Source organism: Cynara cardunculus (assembly GCF_001531365.2).
Source record: "Cynara cardunculus var. scolymus isolate 2C chromosome LG 3, CcrdV1, whole genome shotgun sequence".
NCBI classification, from domain to species: Eukaryota; Viridiplantae; Streptophyta; class Magnoliopsida; order Asterales; family Asteraceae; genus Cynara; species Cynara cardunculus.
The window spans coordinates 6294526-6315225 of record NC_037530.1 but is presented as its reverse complement, the minus strand read 5'-3'; the positions used below and the strand labels follow the sequence as shown (position 1 = coordinate 6315225).

The window sequence follows — 20700 nt, the reverse complement described above, 5'->3', positions numbered from 1 at the left end:
ACTACTGATCATCTTTTTTGTCTCCAAATTCAATGGCAATCAAATGGTCATAACCCATGTGATTGTTATTTGAATATAAAAATTATAATTATTAACTTTTTTATTTATTAACCTGGATATTCAACTTGCTATGCAAGTTCATTAATTTCAGGACGATCACTTGTTTTGCATATAGTCCAGAGTCACCGCATTTGAACCTCCGTGGTCACAAGGGGATTTTTATTTCTTCTTGGATTTGAACCTGAGATCTCCTGGTACTTTTGATCTTTGGAGCCAAGCTCAAACCAATCAAACACCACCCTTATGGTTAAAAATGAATAACGATCAATAAAAATGGTACTATTCCTTTTTTATTTTGGTTAATAATATTTTGTTGTTTTTTCAATTTTAATAAATACAAAAAGTTATTTATTTTAAAAAATATCAAAACCTAATCTCTAAAAAAAATTCCATCGGGTTTTTTTTTTTTTTTGGGTATTTACCTCCTAATATTTGCAAAAAAATGTTATTATTTACCACTAAGAGTGGTATCTGACTGATTTGAGGTTAAAAATGCCTGAAGATTTCAGGTTTAAATTCAAGGAGGAATAAAAGTTCTTTTATGACCACGGATGTCCAAATACGGTGACTTCGGACTACCTGTAAAATAAGTGGTCGTCCTAAAATTAATCAGTTTGCATAACGGATTAGATATCGTGGTTAATAAAAAGAACCATGAATGTTTTTATTTAAGAAAAGTGGCTCAAAAAACGAATCTGGAGTCGGAAAAAAAAGAAGTGAAGTCTAAAATGTCTGTTCATTCCCATATAAATTGAAGAAGAAGAAGAAGAAGTGGCAACATCAAAACCCATTGGGATCAATCTTTCTCCTCTGCCTCTGCCTCTGTATTACTTTTGTGCAGTGGAGTGTTGTACCTTCCGCTAATCAAGTAGTACCCATCTGATCAGGCTTTTTGGCTTCCATTTACAACCAACCAGGTGCTTTCATCCTCTCTTGCTTGAAGAACAGGGGTTTTGACTTTTTTTGGTCAACTAAAGAAAATCTTGGCCACAATGTTCCATTATTTCTCACCAGATGATCAATGCTTTGATGATTTGTATCACTCACAGAAGCCCAATCCTTTCCTGGTAATCTCATTTTTGGAAATCTTTGACTTCTGGGTTTGACCTTATGAAATGTGATTTGGTAATTAGGGTTCTTGACATCTTGTTTTTATGTCTTATTTTAGCAATTTAATCTTGACTTTCTTGTCTGTGTTTTGGTTAAAATCCATTAGAAAACGTTGGTTCCGTCCCAGAATAACCATCTCAATTGTTTAATCGCTCTGAGTTCAAGTGGTTTGAACCCACTTTTTACAAAGTCAAGTGGTCAAGTGGTCATGGTGCACCAGGGTCACACCCAATCTGAAGGTCATAGACAAGGGCAAGTTTTGGATTACGGGGTTAAGACCCTTGGTCCTTGTCTCGCTCTTACCGGGTAGATTTTTGGTTCTTACCAAATTCATCCTGTTAGGTAATGTGACTTGGTAAGCGCTTACCCGGGTAAGTGTTTGGTAAACGGCCTCTTTTCGTCCTATAACTTGACATTTGAACAAAAAATAGACATATCTGACTGTTCTATAAAGCTGATTTTGTTGTAGTGGTTCTAATATTGGAAACGGCCTCTTTGCAAATCCGCGAGCAGAAGGTTATATACGAATAGATCTCCTCACGACTCTTGCAGGGAAAGGAGGTGCACCGCGGTCACCCTTTTTGTCAAGTTTCATGGATAGTAGATACCGTTGGCATTATGAACACTCGATGTCCGTTTTCTTGAAACGGATTGTGTGCTTACTTTCTTCGTAGTTGCACATTTGTTTGATCGTATGATGTGTTTCTAGTGATTTCTATTCGGTTTGCTTGGTTTAGATCTCCACCGTATCGGATTATGACCTTGGGGGCGAAGGGGATCTTTTCAAAGCGCCAGAACCAATAATCGAACAACCGTTGGTTACCCTCGATCATATGACGTCTGCCATGTCATTGATCTTGTGTGGTGAAGAAGTCGTTTCACACGAATCTCTTCAAAGTGACGATTTCCCAAGCAATCCCTTTTTCGAATATAAATATATATTGGCAAACGAAGCATCGTCTCCTTCAGAAGTCTTAAATTTCGAATTCCCAACGACAAAAGACGATATGGAAGAAAGTTTGCATCCGCCGGAAAGCATCACAAAAAGTGCGACCTCCATCAGTTTAGGCTCGGTGGATGGGGCTCAAATTAGGCCGAGTTGCGTGAATTTTAATGAAATCGAGTTGAAGGAGGTTCGTGGTATGCGAAGGGTGTCCAGTGAAGGATACATAAAGGTTCGATTTTTATTTAGTTTTCGTGTTTACATATGAGTCTAGGCCCGTTAAGTAGAAGTAGATCAGGATAACGCAGGCTCGTTGAGCGTAGTTTTCTTTTATGATGCTCGTACTAACGGTAATGTGAGGTTTGGGATTCTCATGTTTGGCAGCTTCAACTTATCGGTGATCATCAAACCGCCGAAACCCGCTCGCAGAAGCTCTCGAGATACAGGGATAAGAAGACAAAGAGGAATTTCGGTAGAAAAATCAAGGTACAAAATCTTTTCTCTATCACTCCCGTAAGCGTAATGTCCATGTTTGACATACACCGTAACAAAATCGGCTTTTTAGGACGTTGACTATATATAAATGTCCTAATAGAATGCTTTATAAGACTTAAGTTCATAGGATCAAACAATTGTGCATCATATGTAATGGTGCTATAATGCTCCTTCCGTCACAAAATAAAATGTTCTCGTTGAAAAACGCACACGATTTTAGAAATATGTAATTATTACATTTTTTAATTAATCCATTGTCAATTTATCAGTAGTAATAACAAAGGGACTAATGAATTTCTTAGATATCATAATCAAGGCTAAATTTAGAAAGTTGACAATTACTTTTCAAAATTGTTATTTGGGACAAATCTATACTATATTATAAAACATTTGACAAAAACTTTTAAAAACCATTTTTTATGCATGAAGTATTGTTTATTGATGCATATTATTTAAAATTTAAGATTACAAGTAATTTTACGTATGTACAACTTATTAAAACTCTATTTTCAAATTCTTGTAACTAACTGCTGATAAATATAATCAAATACAGGATAAACATCTATTTTAAATATTGAAAATCTAAAATATAATTAAGATAATCATCGAGTTCTAACAAAATGTTTAATTATTATCTTTATAAAAAATTATATTGTTAAACCAAAAATAAATTACTTTGTTATTAAATCTAAATTAAATTAAAGATTTACACCAAAAAAACGAGAACTATTAGATAGTTAATTTGATACTATTATCGATTTATTAAATCGTTCAAAAATAAAAACATTACTGATCTCTCAAAACCACATAAAAATCGTATTGTATCGATAGAGACAAAATAAAAACTAAACATTAAATCGAGATTTATTTCGCTGCATTGCGCAAGTACTATTCTAGTTAAAACAAAAATGTGGAAAGTTATTTTGGGATCGAGGGAGGGAGTTGATAAGACATTTTTTTTGGCAACTTAACAACTTTTTTAAAACAGTTTTAAAATAAAGTATCATATCAGTATTTTATATGACATTATTTAAAATAAATTATTATAACAATAAGTGTCCAATAAAAAAACGAATACAACACTTCATTAAAAAAATGCATCAAACTGAAGTTGTTTTATTACTGTATTTTGGTGTTAGTACGCTTGCAGGAAGGTGTTGGCAGACGGTCAGCCACGGATCAGAGGAAGGTTTGCCAAGACAGAAGAAACCGATATCTTGATGAGAAAGTAATAAAAGGTTTTTAATTATTAGGAATGAGCTGTCATCGGAAAAACAAAGATACAACAGTCGGAACCAATAATCCAATTCTCAACACGGCTATACCTTGCTAATATATGTATACGTCCCTCAGATGTTTATTTTGTGGTAAATATTTGTTGACGAAGATACTGTTTGCACTAAAAGTATGTTGGAATCTTTGAATCCGAGTTGTGTTGCAAAACATGAAAGTTTTGTCATTTGTGTCAATTTGATGTTTCTTTCAATTATCGGACAAATTGCAAGAAAATACAAAATATATGACTTACTTTCGAAACCATCACTTAGGTACCTCTGATGTGATATATATATATATATATATATATATATATATATATATAAAGAGAGAGAAGAGCGATCAAATGAAAACCACTTTCATTTGTACAAACCATACAAACCTATATATATATACTACCTTATTAAGCAAATTCACTAAAAGTCTTAAAGTCTTAAAATTATAAATACCCAAAATACCCTTATCTATCTATCTATACTATCTTATAAAGCATATTGAAAAAAGTCTTAAAAAGGTACAATATCTAAAACCCAAAATACTTGTTTTTTAAGCATATTTCAGAAAACTTTTAAGTTTCCTGCAGTCTAAGACGGACTCCCCAAGACGACCTTCCCCCCCAACCCCCTCAAGATGACGGTTCAGGCTTCCTCGCTCCCAAGACGACGATTCAGGCTCCCCTTCGCTCCCAAGACGACAATTCAGGCTCCCCTTCGCTCCCAAGACAACGATTCATCGTTCTCTCTACTCGAATCATCAATATATTAAAGCTCAATTACTTCCACCGCTCCATCGTCATCTTCTTCAATCTTCCAGGTAATCGTGTAGGGTTCTGTTTACACTAATCGTTTAGGGTCAAGTTTAGTTTAGAGTTCTGTTTACACAAATCTAATTGTGTTCTCAAGTTTAGGGTTCTGTTTACACTGATCTTAATCGAAATCCGACATGTGTTCTCGAATATTTTTGTAGGTTCTCGAATATTTGGTTTACATTGTGTTCTCGAATCTGTCTGTTTACACTGTCTTCTCGATTCGTTCTGTTTACAATGTGTTCTCGAATCCATCTTCCTTCAACCTTCAATCCGGTAATTATTTGGTTTGCATAACTTTAATGTCTATTTCTGTTTACACTGTGTTCTCGAATCATTTTGTTTACATGTGGTTTTTTATTTGGTTTTGCACTTTCTTTGTTGGTGTAAATTTTATCCAATTTTTGGCCAAGAAAGGAAAAATCCCAAGAAAATCACAGTAGTTTCATTGTAAGCTTAAATTAATGGGTTTTAAAAGAAAATATATAATATGAGAATGGTAATTGATAAAACTAATTGGTTCATGAAGATTTTGTTCATCCAAGAACTGGACCTTTTTAGCAACCAAGAAATTCTTGAGCAATGATGCTACGAGAACTTGTACATCAGGCATTGGAATCGTATATAATTCTTGAGGTCTGAATGTGTGTGTGTGTGTGTGTGTCTATATATATATATATATATATATATATATAGCACTTCATTCAGATTATGGAAAAATAGAAAGTGTATCTGGCCATGGACTAAAGCTGCAATGGCCATGTACCAGGCAGTGTAACTGGTCATGCCAAGGCCAAGAAAAGACCAAATCCTGTAGTTGTCGAATGAAGGAATGAAGACATTGGTGGCACAACATGCACAATGTTGCTGTCATTTTCCACATAAATCACCATCAACAAATCATATCTTCATCAATATGAAACCAACAACTTTCCAAAGATAAAGATGTACCCAGTAATATATTTGATGGATTTTAGGTGAAAAAACAAAGACATACCTTGCACAAGCTATAAGTTGTATGACAGGGCCAAAGAGAAGAAAAGTGCAATTGAATGCTAATCTTATTGCTCTCCAGTAAGGCCCCAACAATCCATCAAGAACTTCAAACAGCTACCAATAAAAATAATATTATTAAGTTTTTTGTTTATGGATTTAGTTTGGTTTAAGTTATGAACAATTCAGGAACCAAATCAAATTGAATAAGCACATATACATGTATAACATGGTTTTTGAAATTAACATTTTCCTTCTATTTCCTGCTTCTATACTCAACATACAACACACTTATAAGATAAACAGTCCAGCTGCCAAGAAGCCCATTAAAAATCTGAAGAACAATCCCTAATGTCATTCCCAATTTTGAAAAGGAGTATGGTAGTGTTAACAACATTTGTGCCACCTGCATAAAACACAACTGACTTTGCTTGGTAAACATATACTAAAGTTCGTTTACTAAACGCTTATCAGTGGTGAGATTGGTTTCAACAGCTCTTGGTTCAACTGACTTTGCTTGGTTTGCCATCAGGTTTTGCTTCAATGGATTAAAATTTGTTATTGGTTCTGTGTTTTGCTAAACTGTTTGTTTGTCTCAGTTTCAAATTTGCTGCATGGTTATGTAAATGCTAAAAAGGGTTTGGTGGATAGAGATTTTTCAACTGATAAATGTGTTGCAGCATCATATATTGTTGAAGTCATGGCTCTCAAGCTGGAGGGTCTGATGAATTTGCATATTGTTGGTTTGAAGTTAATGGATGATTGTTGTCATTGGATAAGCACTTCATTTTCACTTTAAAAATTGAAATGAGATGTGGTTAATGATTTTTGAGGTTTGGATTGTTAAAAACAATATGTATCTACAAGCCTTTTAGTCAAAGGAAGTTGTCTTGAAATGGAAGTGCTTGACTTTATGCTATACGATGATTTTTTACAAATTCAACATTAATAATGGTGTTTGTCATAGTTTCTTTTTGTTCAAATGTATGATCATTGGAATAAATGAGAACAAGACAATCAGATAACAAACAACTTGAGATAAAAAAAAATATTATATATATAGGGGCCTAATCAAATGAGAACTGATCAGTTTGTGGTAACCGTGAGGTCCAATCTCAACCACAAATCAATAGATAAATTAGGTTATTTATAACTTTGGTAACTTTTAATTAAAATTTTAATACAAGGGCATTTTAGGTATTTTCTCTCATCTCTCCTATCTCCTCTTTTCTCTCTCCGTCCCCCGGCCTCCGGCCATCGTTCTTGGTGATACCACATTGGTATCACAATGCATCTTATATGTGATTGGGTATCACAATGTGGTCGTTTGTGGGGGTCGATCGGATATGTAACACAGTGGTATCACAATGCATCTTATATGTGCTTGAGTATCACAGTGTGGTATCACCGGAGGACGGTGGCCTGAAGATGGGGACGGAGAGAGGAGAGACAATACATAAAATGTCATTGCATTAAAATTTTAATTAAAAATTACCAAAATTATAAATTTTCTAATTTATTTATTGATTTGTGGTTGAGATTGGATCTCACGGTTACCACAAACTAACCAGTTCTCCCTTAAATAAGCCCATATATATATATATATATATATATATATATATCAACCATTTAGATTGAAGTATGTTACATAAAATAAGAATCCGATTAAAACGAGTTGCGTTTTTATGTATTTTCAAAATGTAACCAGGTTGTACCTAATTGTTTGATAAAACGACAGTTTAAAAGTACGATACATAAAATATGAATCTAATATTGTATTTTTATACAATTTGCGTTTGTTTATTTGGTAGATATTATCTGAAATCTTGGAAGTTATCTATACTATATTATAAAGTATTTGACAAAAACTCGTAAAAACCATCATTTATACATGAAGTACTGTTAATTAATGTATAATACTTAAAATTTAATATTACAAGTAAATTGTGCGTAAGTACAACTTATTAAAGCTTCAATTTTAAATTCGTATAACTAACCGTAGATAAACATAATCAAATACAAGATAAACATCTCATTTTAAGTTCTAACAGAATCGTTATCTTTTTTATAAAAATTATATTGTTAATCCAAAATAAATTATTTCGTTATTAAACCTAAATTAAATTATAATAGAAAATAGAATTAAAGAAATTATACAAAAAAAAAACGAGAACTTTAAAAAAATTTAATTTGATATTAATATCAATATACTTTTTCAAATTTTTATGATATCTTTAAATTTATTTTTATTTAACAGTAAAAACATCATCTTTCTCAAAACCACATAAACCGTATTATATCAATAGAGACAAAATAAAGCAAAACATTAAAATGAATACATATCTCGTTGCATTGCACGAACGACCTTCTAGTTATTTATTTATGAGTTATGATGATGGGCTTGTATATCTGAATGAACTGAACTGGTTTTTGTTGATGAAAGTTGGCAGGCCTAGTACGGGTTCATCTGGGCTGGGCTGGGCTGGATCAGCCATTCAGCCAAGTTGGGTCTCAGCCTTTCTGAAAACTGAATCGGGTTTCGCCTGGCTGAATATATTTATTTTAAAATAAAATTTATTATAAATAAAAGCCTCAAATTTCCTGACAAATCGTTGACTTTTTAAGAAGTTGACTAAGTTCAATAAAACTATAAAAGTTTTCATATACTCTCCCAACTACGTACCGAAACAAGTATCGTACCACAATTCAATCATTAATTAGGGAGAGTTGTAAATGAATTGAACGTTTAATGAAAAATTCGTTTATTTAATAAATAAATAAATATTTTTTGTTTGTTTAATTAAATGAACAAATATAAACAATGGTCTCATTCTTTTGTTTATTTATGTTCGTTTATATATATAAATATATTATATATATTATGATATTAATATGTAAATTGTTGATTAAATTAAATTTTTAGAATTTTCTTTTTTATCTCTCTTATTTACCCGATTTTTTATTTTGTTATATGTATATTTTAGAAATGAAATGATGGTAATGGTGGTTGATTTTAATATATTTGCGTTCGTTCGTTTAACACTTTAATAAATGAACATAAACGAATACGAACAAACATGAACACAACAAATTAATCTCGTTTACCGTTCGTGTTTGTTCGTTTATTCGATTAAATTAAATCAACGAACACGAACATACATCTGTTCTTATTTATTTGTTTGTTCGATTAAGTTAAACGGACGAACACGAACAAACATTCGTTCGTGTTCGTTTACAGACCTAATCATATGCAAGATAAATTTTATCAGAGTAGATACATGTTTCACAACCATAAAATAAGCCTATTTACGAGCTTATAAAAAAGTTCCATTTGTTAGTCATAAACTAACGTTTTAAAAAAACTAACCATGTTTTAACAAACCCTCCGGTCCTTTTTTCCAGTTATTCTTCTTATATAATTCTAATTAATTTTTTAACATATATCATTTTAAATTGTCATTTAATTTATCAATTAATTTTTATTAAAATGATTAGTTTATCAACTAACGGATGAATTAAACTCCTTGGCCGTTTACCAAACACTTACTCGGTAAGTGCTTACCGGTAAAATTTAACACTATCATTTACTTACCAGATAAGATTTTAGTTCACCAAAACGTGTAACAATTTACCCGGTAAACGCTTACCATGGTAAGAGTCATCGCCCTCACTTACCGAATAAAACTCTTGGTCCTTGTCCCGTTCTTATCAGATAAGATTCTTAGCCCTTATCATATTCATCCGGTAAAGTAATGTAACTCGGTAAACGTTTACCCGAATAAACGTTTGGTAAAGTGACACTCCATCTTTGAAAAACTACAATAGCATGCCTCATTAAAAGAGTGTAGGATACCATACCACCATGAATCTAAAGAAAAAGCACACCCTTTGACTCTACTTACATAACCCACATCACTTGCCATATATAGAACCAACACACTTCACCAAGCTCATGGAACCACACCCACATCTTCCTACATCTAAATCTCCTTGAACCTACCAAAACATGGTCAGAGCTTCTAAAGCTCCGGCGAGCCTCCGGCAAGGCTCAGGTGCCCTTTTCCCACCAAAAAAAGTTGATGAATATGGACAGCAACAAATCATGGTGCAACCATTTATCATCCACCAAAAAAAAAGACAAGATTTTTATGGCTTTGATCAACTGAGCACAGGGAGCTTTCACAAAAAGACCGATCAGTTAAAGCTTTGTCTCCAGCAGCAATTGTATTTGTCGTGGCTTCTGCTTCGCCTCTCACCCTCATCTCTTTTATCATTTAAAAAAATAAATAAATAAAATAAAATAATGAATTTATGACGATGGGTTTTTACTTTTGATTTTAAAAAACAAAACCACAATAACAAAACTTGGCGGGACTATGTGTACCAAAATTAAACTCGTTTCTTGAAAATTCACAAGTGAATAAAAGAACCCATTACAAATGTGTTGTCTTTTTTAATATGAACAGAAAGTGAATTAAAAATGGGCATACAAATTGGAATACTTTCCATGTTTCTTGAAGAACATAAAAATTTCAAGTGATGAATGCACAGGAGAAGAGAAGATTATGTGAAAGAAGAAGTTGTTCATGGGAATGGGAATGGAAATGGGAAATGAGAAATGGGAATGAATAGGGGCGCAAGATAGCATTGAACTTACTTTCTCTCTCCTCTTGCTTGCAGTGTATCTATACATACACATTGGTGTATCTATATATTTGAAAAGAAAAGGAAAAATTACAGTAAAATAAAATCTGTCGTCCCTATTTTTATAATCTCTTTCTCTTTTATCTCTCACATGAAGTTGGGTTTGGATTTCTTTTCTTTAACGTTTGTTGCTCACGAAATTAGAGATTTTGGGTGTGGAGGAATGTTAATTTAAACAACTCATCGACTTATTTTTTTATCAGTGGCTTCGTGGAAGTGAGAGAAAGAGATCCCCTAATTCACACAGACCTTGATTGATGAAATTTCCCTCCCAAATCTCTTGTTTTTGTTGTTGTGGGATGCTCTGTTGTTTTGATTGATTGTTAGAACAACCATTTGGGAATTTTCTTTCAAGAAAGTGTTTGGGTTTCTTCAATTGGAAGATTAGGTTTTTGTGAATTGAGGTTCTTGGTGGTTAGGGTTTCGGGGATTGGAGTGTGGGGGGAATGATAATCAAGCGCAAGTTGAAATCGGCAATGCCGAGTTTGAAGCGGTGTCGAGTTGGTGAGTCGGGGGCAGGCGGAGATGACGACGAGTGGTCGGGGAAATCTAGGAAGAAACGGAAGAGTAACAACGGTTATTATCCTCTGCATCTGCTCGGAGAGGTTGCCGCCGGGATCATTACGCTCAGTGAATTGGGATTTCATTTCCCCGCCGGTGTTATCCCTAGCTTCTGCAGCGACACCGGTGAGGTGGTGGTCGTTGACTCCAAATCGAATGCACCAAAAACGGAGTTGGAGGATACCAGTAATGCTATTAATAACGATTCCGTCCGACCACCACCAAGGCCGCCGTTGGTCAGGACTTCACGGGGACGTGTTCAGGTACTTCCTTCTCGGTTCAATGATTCAGTTCTTGATAACTGGAAGAAAGAAAAAACCAAACTTGATGTTAATCAAGACTTGTACTTTGATCCTGAATTTGCTCCTCATAAGGACAAATCAAGCGTCAAAATCCCAAAAATTCAGAACAAGAAGCATAACGGGGATAAAGTTAGTTATAAATGTCGTAAATCTTTACCCCCACCATTGAAGTTTGAAGAATTTGAAGATGAGGAGTACAAGTATTCGAGATATAATAATGAACAGTATGATAATGTTAACACGATCTTGATTGGGGAAAAAAAGGATGGTTTTTCGAATGGTTCGCAAAAGGAGCAAGTGGAGAAGACGACTGGAAATATTAAAGAACCAGATGAATTTTCTCCGGGTGATATAGTTTGGGCCAAGTCCGGAAAGCATTATCCGGCTTGGCCAGCCATTGTTCTGGATCCAGTAATGCATGCTCCCCAACAAGTTCTTGGCTTTCGGGTTGATGATGCTTTTTGTGTCATGTTCTTTGGGTACTCAGGAAATGGTACACAGAGGGTAAGATTATCTCAACATTTTGCTTAAAACTACTTATAATCGTCCCATAGGGGCAATTGAATGACATAGAATATAATGAGAATTATGATAAACTGATATTTGACGAACAGGACTATGCTTGGATTAGAAGCGGAATGATATTTTCATTTGTAGAAAATGTTGACAGGTTTGCTATGGTTCAGTTTTTTTCTTACATTCGAAGTTTCATAGGAAAGGAGGACGGAGATGATGAAAAATTGGTTATCTTCAGGTTTCAGGGCCAGACCGACTTGAATGATAACGAGCCAAGTGTGCTTCGATCAGCAATAGAGGAGGCATTTCTAGCAGAACATGGGTTTACAGAAATGCTAATGGTTGAAATTAATGCAGCGGCTGGTAACTTGGATTATCTTGATGCTATCCCTAGAGGTGTTCATGAGGCTAGAGGGACACATCAGGAACATGAACATGTCTCTCAAAAGCAGGCAAGTTTGTCTCTAAAAAACAGCCTCAATACTCTTTGGGGTCGAAGACAGGTTTCCGTACTTCAACACCCCCCCACCCCAACACCCACCCACCCTACTCTCAAGGGGGATTTATTGGGTCCGTTCGGTCTGGGTTTATTGCTCTAGTGGATGAAAGTTGGATCTTTATTGATGTTTTGCATGTTCTTTTTTCAGGAAATATCTAAAAGGCGGCACACACAATCCTGTGAAGGCTGTGGTTCAACAATCTCACTTAGAATGTTAAGAAAAATGAACGATACATCTCCTAGTAGCCGTCTTCTTTGTAATACATGTGCCAGGGTTCGTATAACATGCATGGTTCCATGCCATTCACATTCTTGTTTGTAATTGTCTACTGCTGATGATGGCATGCTTTCTTATTGCAGTTGACAAAATTAAAACATTATTGTGGCATATGCAAAAAGATATGGAATCGAGCCGATACTGTTAGTTGGGTGAGTAACCTATTGATTAGACTCATCTATACTACTCTCTCCATTCCAAAATAAGTGTCCACATTTCAATTGTAGTTTGTCCCAAAATAAGTGTCCAGTTTTAAAAGTAAGTGCCTACTTTCCAGTTTTTACCCTCAATTATGATGGTGATAAATTTATTACTCCTCTATTAGTTGGTAAGGTCGTCATTCAAAACCGTGTGCCTTTTTTGTTCTGGACATTTATTCTCAGACGGAGGGAGTAATTCTTTTTGAACTTACTTGCTCTTGCACCTTCTTACTCGAAACTCCTCCATTTTTCTTTCAAGAACTAAGTTTAAAAGGTTTTGATTACATCAGGTACGTTGTGATGGTTGTAAAGTGTGGGTGCATGCGGAATGCGATAAAATCTCTGGTCATCATTTCAAGGTATTTCATCAATCTTGATCTTCTTGTGGTTTCGTCATCATTATGACATTTCTTGCAGTCTTATATGTCAAAATCATTCTGTAGGATCTTGGGACAACCGAATACTACTGCCCAGATTGCAAAGCAAAGTTCAATTTTGAGTTATCAGATTCAGAAACTTGTCAGCCTAAACACAGGTAAGTTTTTCATATACATTTGATCACTATCTCATTCGGTTTACAAACAGTGTGTACCTAATAAAGATGATGTTTGTATTCCAGATATTCAAAAAAGCAGGAGGAAATGGTGCTGCCCGATAAGGTCACTGTTGTCTGCACAGGCGTGGAAGGCATATACTTTCCAAGCCTGCATTTGTAAGCATATACATCCCTTTTAAGTCATAGATGAGTTATCCATGTTTTATTCAGAAAAAAACATTTGTCATAAGTTTTAAGCTCAAGTTTTCTATTCAAATTTTTATACCATTTTTATCCGGCAAATCTATGGCAACCACGTGTGTTAATGCACAATCTCTCTCCTAATAACTACACACTCTCTCTCTCTCTCTCTTCTAAAAGGAAACCTAGTGAGTTTGATGATACCTTTAGTTGTTGTCAAAGAACTACTCTCTTCGTCCCAAAATAAGTGTTCACATTTCTATTTTAGTTTGTCTTTAAATAAGTGTCCACTTTCAAAAGTAAGTGTGTATTTTCCAACTCCCCTTAATTATGACATGGAGAAATTAATTACTCCCTCTATTATTGACGGTAAAATCGTCATTTGGCTAATTATTCTAAAATTGTGTACGTTTTTCACTGTGAACATTTATTTTAAGACGGAGGGAGTACTTGTTTGTGTGGCTTGGGCTTGTGATCATTATTAAATGAAACTGATGTCATTAGTTGGCATTCAACTATTTCTTCCTCCATTTGTTGCTTTTTCTAGTATTAGTTCATCGGCTGGTGGTACATGGTCCGATGCCTAGTAATTTGTTTTAATTGTGTATTTGTGTACGATGTGGAAATAATGTCATCGTAATTATTTGCCAGTGCATAAGAATTTGAAGTCTTAAACGAGAAATGAATAAACTTGAACACGTTGAATTATTGTAAATGCCTATAGATCAAATCACAGTAATGCATACGCTTTCACTTTTGCTTATATTTACATTGAGTAGTTGCATCCCCACCCCTGTTTTTAGCTATTAACTTGAGGAGCATGCTATCGTTTTCAAGTGTCTGAGTTGCACTTTTATATTACTCCCTCCATCCACAAATAAGTGTCCACAATTCTATTTTAGTTTGTCCCAAAATGAGTATCCACCTTCAAAGGAAAAGTCTACTTTCCAATTCTACCCTTAATTATGAGACGGAGAAATTAATTATTCCCTCTAGTATCAAGCGTAAAATTGTCATTTAGTTAATTAAAAAGTGTAATATTTACACATTTTTAAAACTGTGTGCCTCTTTCATCGTGGACATTTATTTTGGGACGGAGGGAGTAACCAGAGATAGGTAAGGGAATAGCTGGGAGGTACTAACAGGACGGTAACTGCATAATTTTGAGGTTTTCTTTTGTAAGAAGTCCAGTTTATGCCTTTCTTACTGTGTACCCGAACAACTATAGTTTGCTGACATCATCATTTTGGTAGTTCATTGTTAAGCCAAAGTTTCAAACCTGTATCATCCTTTTAGAGTGTTGCTTGGCTTCTTCTGGCTAAAAGTAGTGCTTTTCGTTCTTCATCAACCGTCCACCTGGAATTCCACATTCAGTGCTACCTTTTGGGCTGAGGAGTGCCCACATCTGAATAAAGTATGAAAAAAGATTAGAAATTTTCTATCTTTATTTGTAGTTTGGGGATGCATCCATCTCAAAAACGATTTATAGCATCAATCACCGGATATCCTTCTTTCTATGGATGCCAGTCCGCTATTACATTACTTGCCTATAACTATATTAAAACTGTTATTCTAGATTAAGTTGATATTCGTTTTCGTGTCTTTTTAGAGATTATTTCTTATAAATGCCATAGTAGAGATCTTATTATGGGCGGTCCTTAAAATGGCGACAAGTGTGCCATACTCTGTGAGTAAAGTACTCATTGGATTCATAACTATGGGGTACTTGGGGATTGAGGTATTAGATGTATTGAATATTTTAATAATATAATTAATGTTGAAATCTTAAAAATGGAGAAACTGTTGGAGTTGAATGCATTTTTCTTCTTGGAGATTCTAACTTTTGCTTGTGCATTTTGGAGAAATTATGGAGAATTTGTTGGAGATGTTCTTACGTTTATCTAGGAGCTATCTGTCACCTGTGTACATAAAATGAACTCTTATATAATACTCCCTCCGTCCCAAAGTAGATGTCAGTAATGAAAAAGACACAGTTTTAAAAATGTGTATTACACTTTTTTTATTAACCTGGATATCCAACCCGCTATGCGAGCCGACTAATCCCAGGGCGACCACCTGCTTTGTAGATAGCCCGGAGTCACCACATTTAAACCTCCGTGGCCACAAGGGAATTTTTATTCCTCCTTGGATTTGAACCTGGGACCTCCTGGTACTTTTGACCTTTGGAGCCAAGTTCAAACCAATCAGGCACCACCCTTGTGGTTTGTTTTACACTTTTTAATTAACTAAATGACAATTTTACCCTTCATAATGGAGGCTAGAATTGGGACGCAGGCAATTACTTTGAAGTGGACATTATTTTGGGAGGGAGGGAGTAAATTTTAATTCTATATGATGGGTTTTCGTTAAAGATTCATTTAGCTTATGTTCAGATGTTATGATCGTTAATTTCCATAATGATTGTATTCATTAAAGTAAAAATTTGAAGCATCCAATCATCCAGAGTAGACACTTCAAGAAAACAGGGAATTCAAAAAGCCTTTTGAATGAATCATATAATTTTTTTCCTTAAATGGAATGAAGCCCGTGCTCTAACATTAGTTTTTTTGTTGAAGGGTTGTGTGCAAGTGCGGGTCTTGCGGGTCAGAAAAGCTGGCACTTAGTGAATGGGAGCGGCACACAGGTTCAAAAGTGAAAAATTGGAAAACAAGCATCAGGGTGAAGGGTTCCTTGCTGCCACTCGAACAATGGGTCTGTAAACAGAACCGGTTATTTCCTTTTCTGTTTTCTAAATTAATGTCTTCTTTTTTATTTCGTTAGGTCGTTTAGAATTGATTACATACTACCAAATTTTTTAAGACACTTCTTTAAACAATTGTTATCTTGCAGATGCTGCAAGTAGCTGAGTATCATGCTCGTACCGTTGTTTCTGTCAATTCTCTTAAGCGCCCTTCTTTAAAAGCACGAAAGCAGAAATTGCTTAGTTTTCTACAAGGTATGCTCAGTTTCTAGAAACTGCTGGATGTTTCTTCGTAATTGCTGATAAATTTGATTTGATAGAAAAATATGAGCCCGTATATGCCAAGTGGACAACTGAACGTTGTGCCGTATGTCGTTGGATTGAAGATTGGGACTACAACAAGATCATTATATGCATCAGGTCTAGTCAATATCCTATTCATTTAGGTGTTTTAACATTTTCACATTGTGCGTCCATTTTATATATCATGGAAAAAAGTGAATACGTGATTCTGTGTCCATATACTTGATGATCCACAAAAGAATGGAGAAAAATGATGTAAGCGAATCTTAAAAAATTCGGGAAAATCTTGTTGATTTTCTGTACTTCATGGCAGATGTCAAATAGCCGTGCATCAAGAATGCTATGGTGCAAGAAATGTTCAGGATTTTACTTCATGGGTTTGCCGGTCCTGCGAGACACCAGATGTTGAGCGAGAGTGCTGCCTCTGTCCTGTAAAAGGCATGAACTTTCAAATCTTTATCATTTTGACTTGCTCTTTTTTTCACACATGCTCGGGGTCTTCACAGAAACAACCACTTTACTCTTTGGGGTAGAGATCAGGTCTGTATACATCTTACCCTCCCCAGACCCCACCTCCAGGTGGGATACACCATGTTTCCTTTGTAAGTAGAATATCGGGATCTTTTAAATTCTTCTCATGTCCCATAAGGAAGAGATGGGAAAGATAATTTTAATGAATTTTGGGTTTTTGAGTATTGAACGAAACGTTGCCACTTATAAATTTTTTTTCGGATTTCTTATTTTGTAATTCTGATTTCAGGAGGTGCTATGAAGCCTACTGATGTTGAGCCCCTCTGGGTCCACGTGACCTGCGCTTGGTTTCGGCCTGAAGTTTGCTTTGCAAGTGACGAGAAGATGGAGCCTGCGCTTGGAATTTTGAGTATCCCGTCAAACTCTTTTGTAAAGGTACTACATTTTTATTTATTTTTACCATACGAAGAAAATAGTACAGTTTATCCTTTTTAGGGGGTATTTTTTTTATATATTTGACAAACAGTCAGATTTCTATGACCAAGTTCGTTTGCGTTCAGCCATCTTCGGCCAATAATAATTTTCTTAGTACCTGAATCTTTTCGAACGATGAAGTGAGTTAACGAACTCATGCCTTGTTTCAGATTTGTGTCGTTTGTAAGCAAATTCATGGATCATGTACACAATGCTCCAAGTGTTCAACTTATTACCATGCAACATGTGCATCTAGAGCTGGCTATCGCATGGAGGTGAGCTTACTGTTTTCCGATGTTTAAGACCTTGTGGACACCCGGTTTCTTTGTTAACTCTAATAGATCAGTCAGACAATGATTCTAAGACGTGATACTTTCCGCAGTTGCATTCCCTGGAGAAGAACGGGAAGCAGATTACAAGGATGGTGTCGTATTGCGCTTATCACAGGTACGAGCGTCTAAGGGCGTTAAGCCCTACTGTCCGATTGCTCGAATTAGAAAAATTGGAATCAAGTATACGTGGACGGGTTAGAGAGAGGTAGCAGGGTGAAAGAATTGTGGAAGGTTTTAGGGTTTTAAAAAGACATGGGTAGTTTAGTATTTACCAATTTTGACCCTGATATAACCACAAGGGTGGTGCCTGATTGGTTTGAGCTTACCTCCAAAAGTCAAAAGTACCAGGAGGTCACATGTTCAAATCCAAGGAGGAATAAAAATCTTCTTGTGGCCACGGAGGTTCAAATGCGGTGACTCCGGGATATCTGCAAAGCAGATGGTCGCCCTGGGATTAGTCGGCTCGCATAGCGGGTTGGATATCCATGTTAATCAAAAAAAAAAAAACTTGACCCTGATATTTGAAACGTGGGACACCAAGTTTTTGTGCTGTCCTATCCTGCATACCAAAATCGAACCAGACCAACCGGTTACATGTTCAGTCCATCCCCTTTGGCTTTAAACTTTATATGTGTTCATAGATCTCATAAAGAATATATGATGGGAATTGTATATGGAGTTCTGGTTCTTAATCTTCGTGTTTTCTTTCAGGGCTCCGAATCCGGATACCGTCCTAATAATTCAGACCCCAGGAGGGGTAATCTCGGCTAAAAGCCTACTCCTGAACAATAACAAGAGCGGTTCGAGATTGATCTCATCAAGAAGATTACAACTTCGAGATGCTCCAATCTCCGAGACTTCGACGGAGACCGAGCCGTTTTCTGCAGCAAGGTGCAGGGTGCACCAGAGATCTCACACCAAGGTAGTCTAAGCAGCACGTTGACGTTTTTAACCACGAGATTTAGCCACAAATGTGTCGATTCATGCCCTTCTCGTTTTGAATTTTGTGTGTTTCAGAAGCCAGGAGACGGGCTAATCATGCACCGAGTTACCAGACCATGTCATCACTCTTTAACTACGATACAACGCTTGAACAGTCTCAGAGTAATAATTTTTGCTTTTGTTAGCATCGGTTTCTGCAAAAGGCTCATAGATCACACACCTGATGCCTTTTTTCTACAGGAGATGCAAGAACCTCGAAGCTTTTCTACTTTTAGAGAAAGATTGCGTCATTTACAGGCAAAGTTTCACGTTTTCAAATACGGGCATGTTTTATCTACAAATTTTCCATGAAATAGTTGCAAAAGAGTTGATTTTTGATTGTAAATGCAGAGAACCGAAAATGATCGGGTTTGCTTTGGTAGATCGGGAATACATGGATGGGGCCTCTTTGCACGTCGAAACATATTGGAAGGAGAAATGGTAAAAAACGAATACTAATTCCATTTCTGAGTTCTTATTATGTTTGAAACTCCTATGAAGAAATGCAACGTTTCCCTAGCGGTCAAACACTTGTGTTAAATATCTGACGAGTCAAATGTCGTATTCCCTCTGTCCCGAAATAAACGTTCACATCAAAAAAGGCACAGTTTTAAAAAGATTAATTGTTACACCTAACTAAATGACAATTTTACCCTTCACGATAGGAAGAGTAACGAGTTTCTCCATTGGAAAAATATGCACTTGTTTTGGTATTAGATTAAAATAGAAACGTGGGCACTTATCTTTTGCAGGTTTTGGAATATCGTGGTGAACAAGTTAGGCGCAGCGTTGCTGATCTAAGGGAAGCACGATATCGCAGAGAAGGCAAAGACTGCTACGTAAGTTTTCCCAATTCTTTTGTATGCCCCACCCCAGATGTGGGATCCGGATCTGACCTCTACCCAAAAGAGTAGAATCGTTTTTTCATATATAATGCATAAAATCTCGCTTTTTTGCTTTGTGGCAGCTGTTTAAAATCAGCGAAGAAGTGGTCGTGGATGCAACAGACAAAGGAAACGTAGCACGTTTAATCAACCACTCTGTACTTCCCTAACTACCCTTTTTTCGCACGTTTCAGAGTCTTTTTTGTAACACAAACTGACCTGTTGAGTGATGTTATTTGTTCTAGTGTATGCCAAACTGCTATGCAAGGATCATGAGCGTTGGTGGCGATGAAAGCCGTATCGTACTTATTGCACGAACTAACGTGGCAACGGGTGATGAACTAACGTAAGTTACATATATATATATATATATATATATATATATATATAGAGAGAGAGAGAGAGAGAGAGAGAGAGGGTATATTTCAAATGCAACCATGTCTATTTGTACAACCAATGCAACCCAATTAATTGAGATATTGGTTTTGATATGCAGGTATGATTACTTGTTTGATCCAGATGAAAGCGATGAATGCAAAGTGCCGTGTTTATGTAAAGCGCAGAATTGTCGGAAATTTATGAATTAGGAATAACATAAACAAAAGCAGAGTATACAAAATGGAAATGGTCTCAGCAGCAGCTCTTTATTTTGTTTTTTTTTTTTTTTTGGGAAAAAGAAGAAAAAAGGAAAACGAAAAAATAATAATGAATGGTAGATATGATATGAGTAAGAGTAGGGAACTCTGGAAAGATGCATACCTCATTTATCATAGTTTTGGTTTGCCTTCCAAATTTCAAACTTTATGTTGAAAACTGGTAAATTTTTTTGCATAACGGGTTGAATATCTAGGTTAATAATAATATTTAAAAAAAAAAGAACAGGTAATTTTATGGCTATGTTTTCTTGGCAAAAATAAATTAAACTGAAAATATAGATGAAAGTTCATTTAAAGTAAGTTATTTTTATATTATTAAGTCACTATTCGATATTTATATATGGCTTATTTGAATAAGCTATGAGTACCATTGAACTATTACTAAAAAGACCTTGAATCTTTGATATGTTGCTTAAGGGTAG

General features: G+C 35.4%; 2 protein-coding genes across 3 annotated transcripts; both read left to right on the top strand.

Moving 5' to 3' along the window:
* Positions 1-832: 832 nt before the first annotated feature.
* Positions 833-4051, top strand: LOC112510299 (zinc finger protein CONSTANS-LIKE 2-like). Its single transcript, XM_025115658.1, has 4 exons — positions 833-1127; positions 1908-2345; positions 2498-2599; positions 3748-4051. The coding sequence occupies exons 1-4, from the start codon at positions 1053-1055 to the stop codon at positions 3838-3840; spliced, it is 708 nt and encodes a 235-aa protein (XP_024971426.1). The 5' UTR covers positions 833-1052; the 3' UTR covers positions 3841-4051.
* A 6447-nt stretch (positions 4052-10498) lies between these two features.
* LOC112510050 (histone-lysine N-methyltransferase ATX4-like) lies at positions 10499-20414 on the top strand. 2 transcript variants are annotated; one of them, XM_025115311.1, is made up of 23 exons: positions 10499-11752; positions 11863-11918; positions 12003-12216; positions 12412-12537; positions 12624-12692; positions 13031-13099; positions 13184-13275; positions 13360-13452; positions 16053-16188; positions 16327-16432; positions 16498-16597; positions 16794-16918; positions 17241-17386; positions 17596-17700; positions 17808-17872; positions 18469-18679; positions 18775-18861; positions 18940-18996; positions 19090-19179; positions 19491-19577; positions 19706-19780; positions 19868-19968; positions 20119-20414. In XM_025115311.1, the coding sequence occupies exons 1-23, from the start codon at positions 10832-10834 to the stop codon at positions 20207-20209; spliced, it is 3222 nt and encodes a 1073-aa protein (XP_024971079.1). In that variant the 5' UTR covers positions 10499-10831; the 3' UTR covers positions 20210-20414. The 2 variants fall into 2 exon arrangements, with proteins under 2 accessions (XP_024971079.1, XP_024971078.1); XM_025115310.1 differs by having other exon boundaries at positions 18775-18996.
* The last annotated feature ends 286 nt before the right edge of the window (positions 20415-20700 follow it).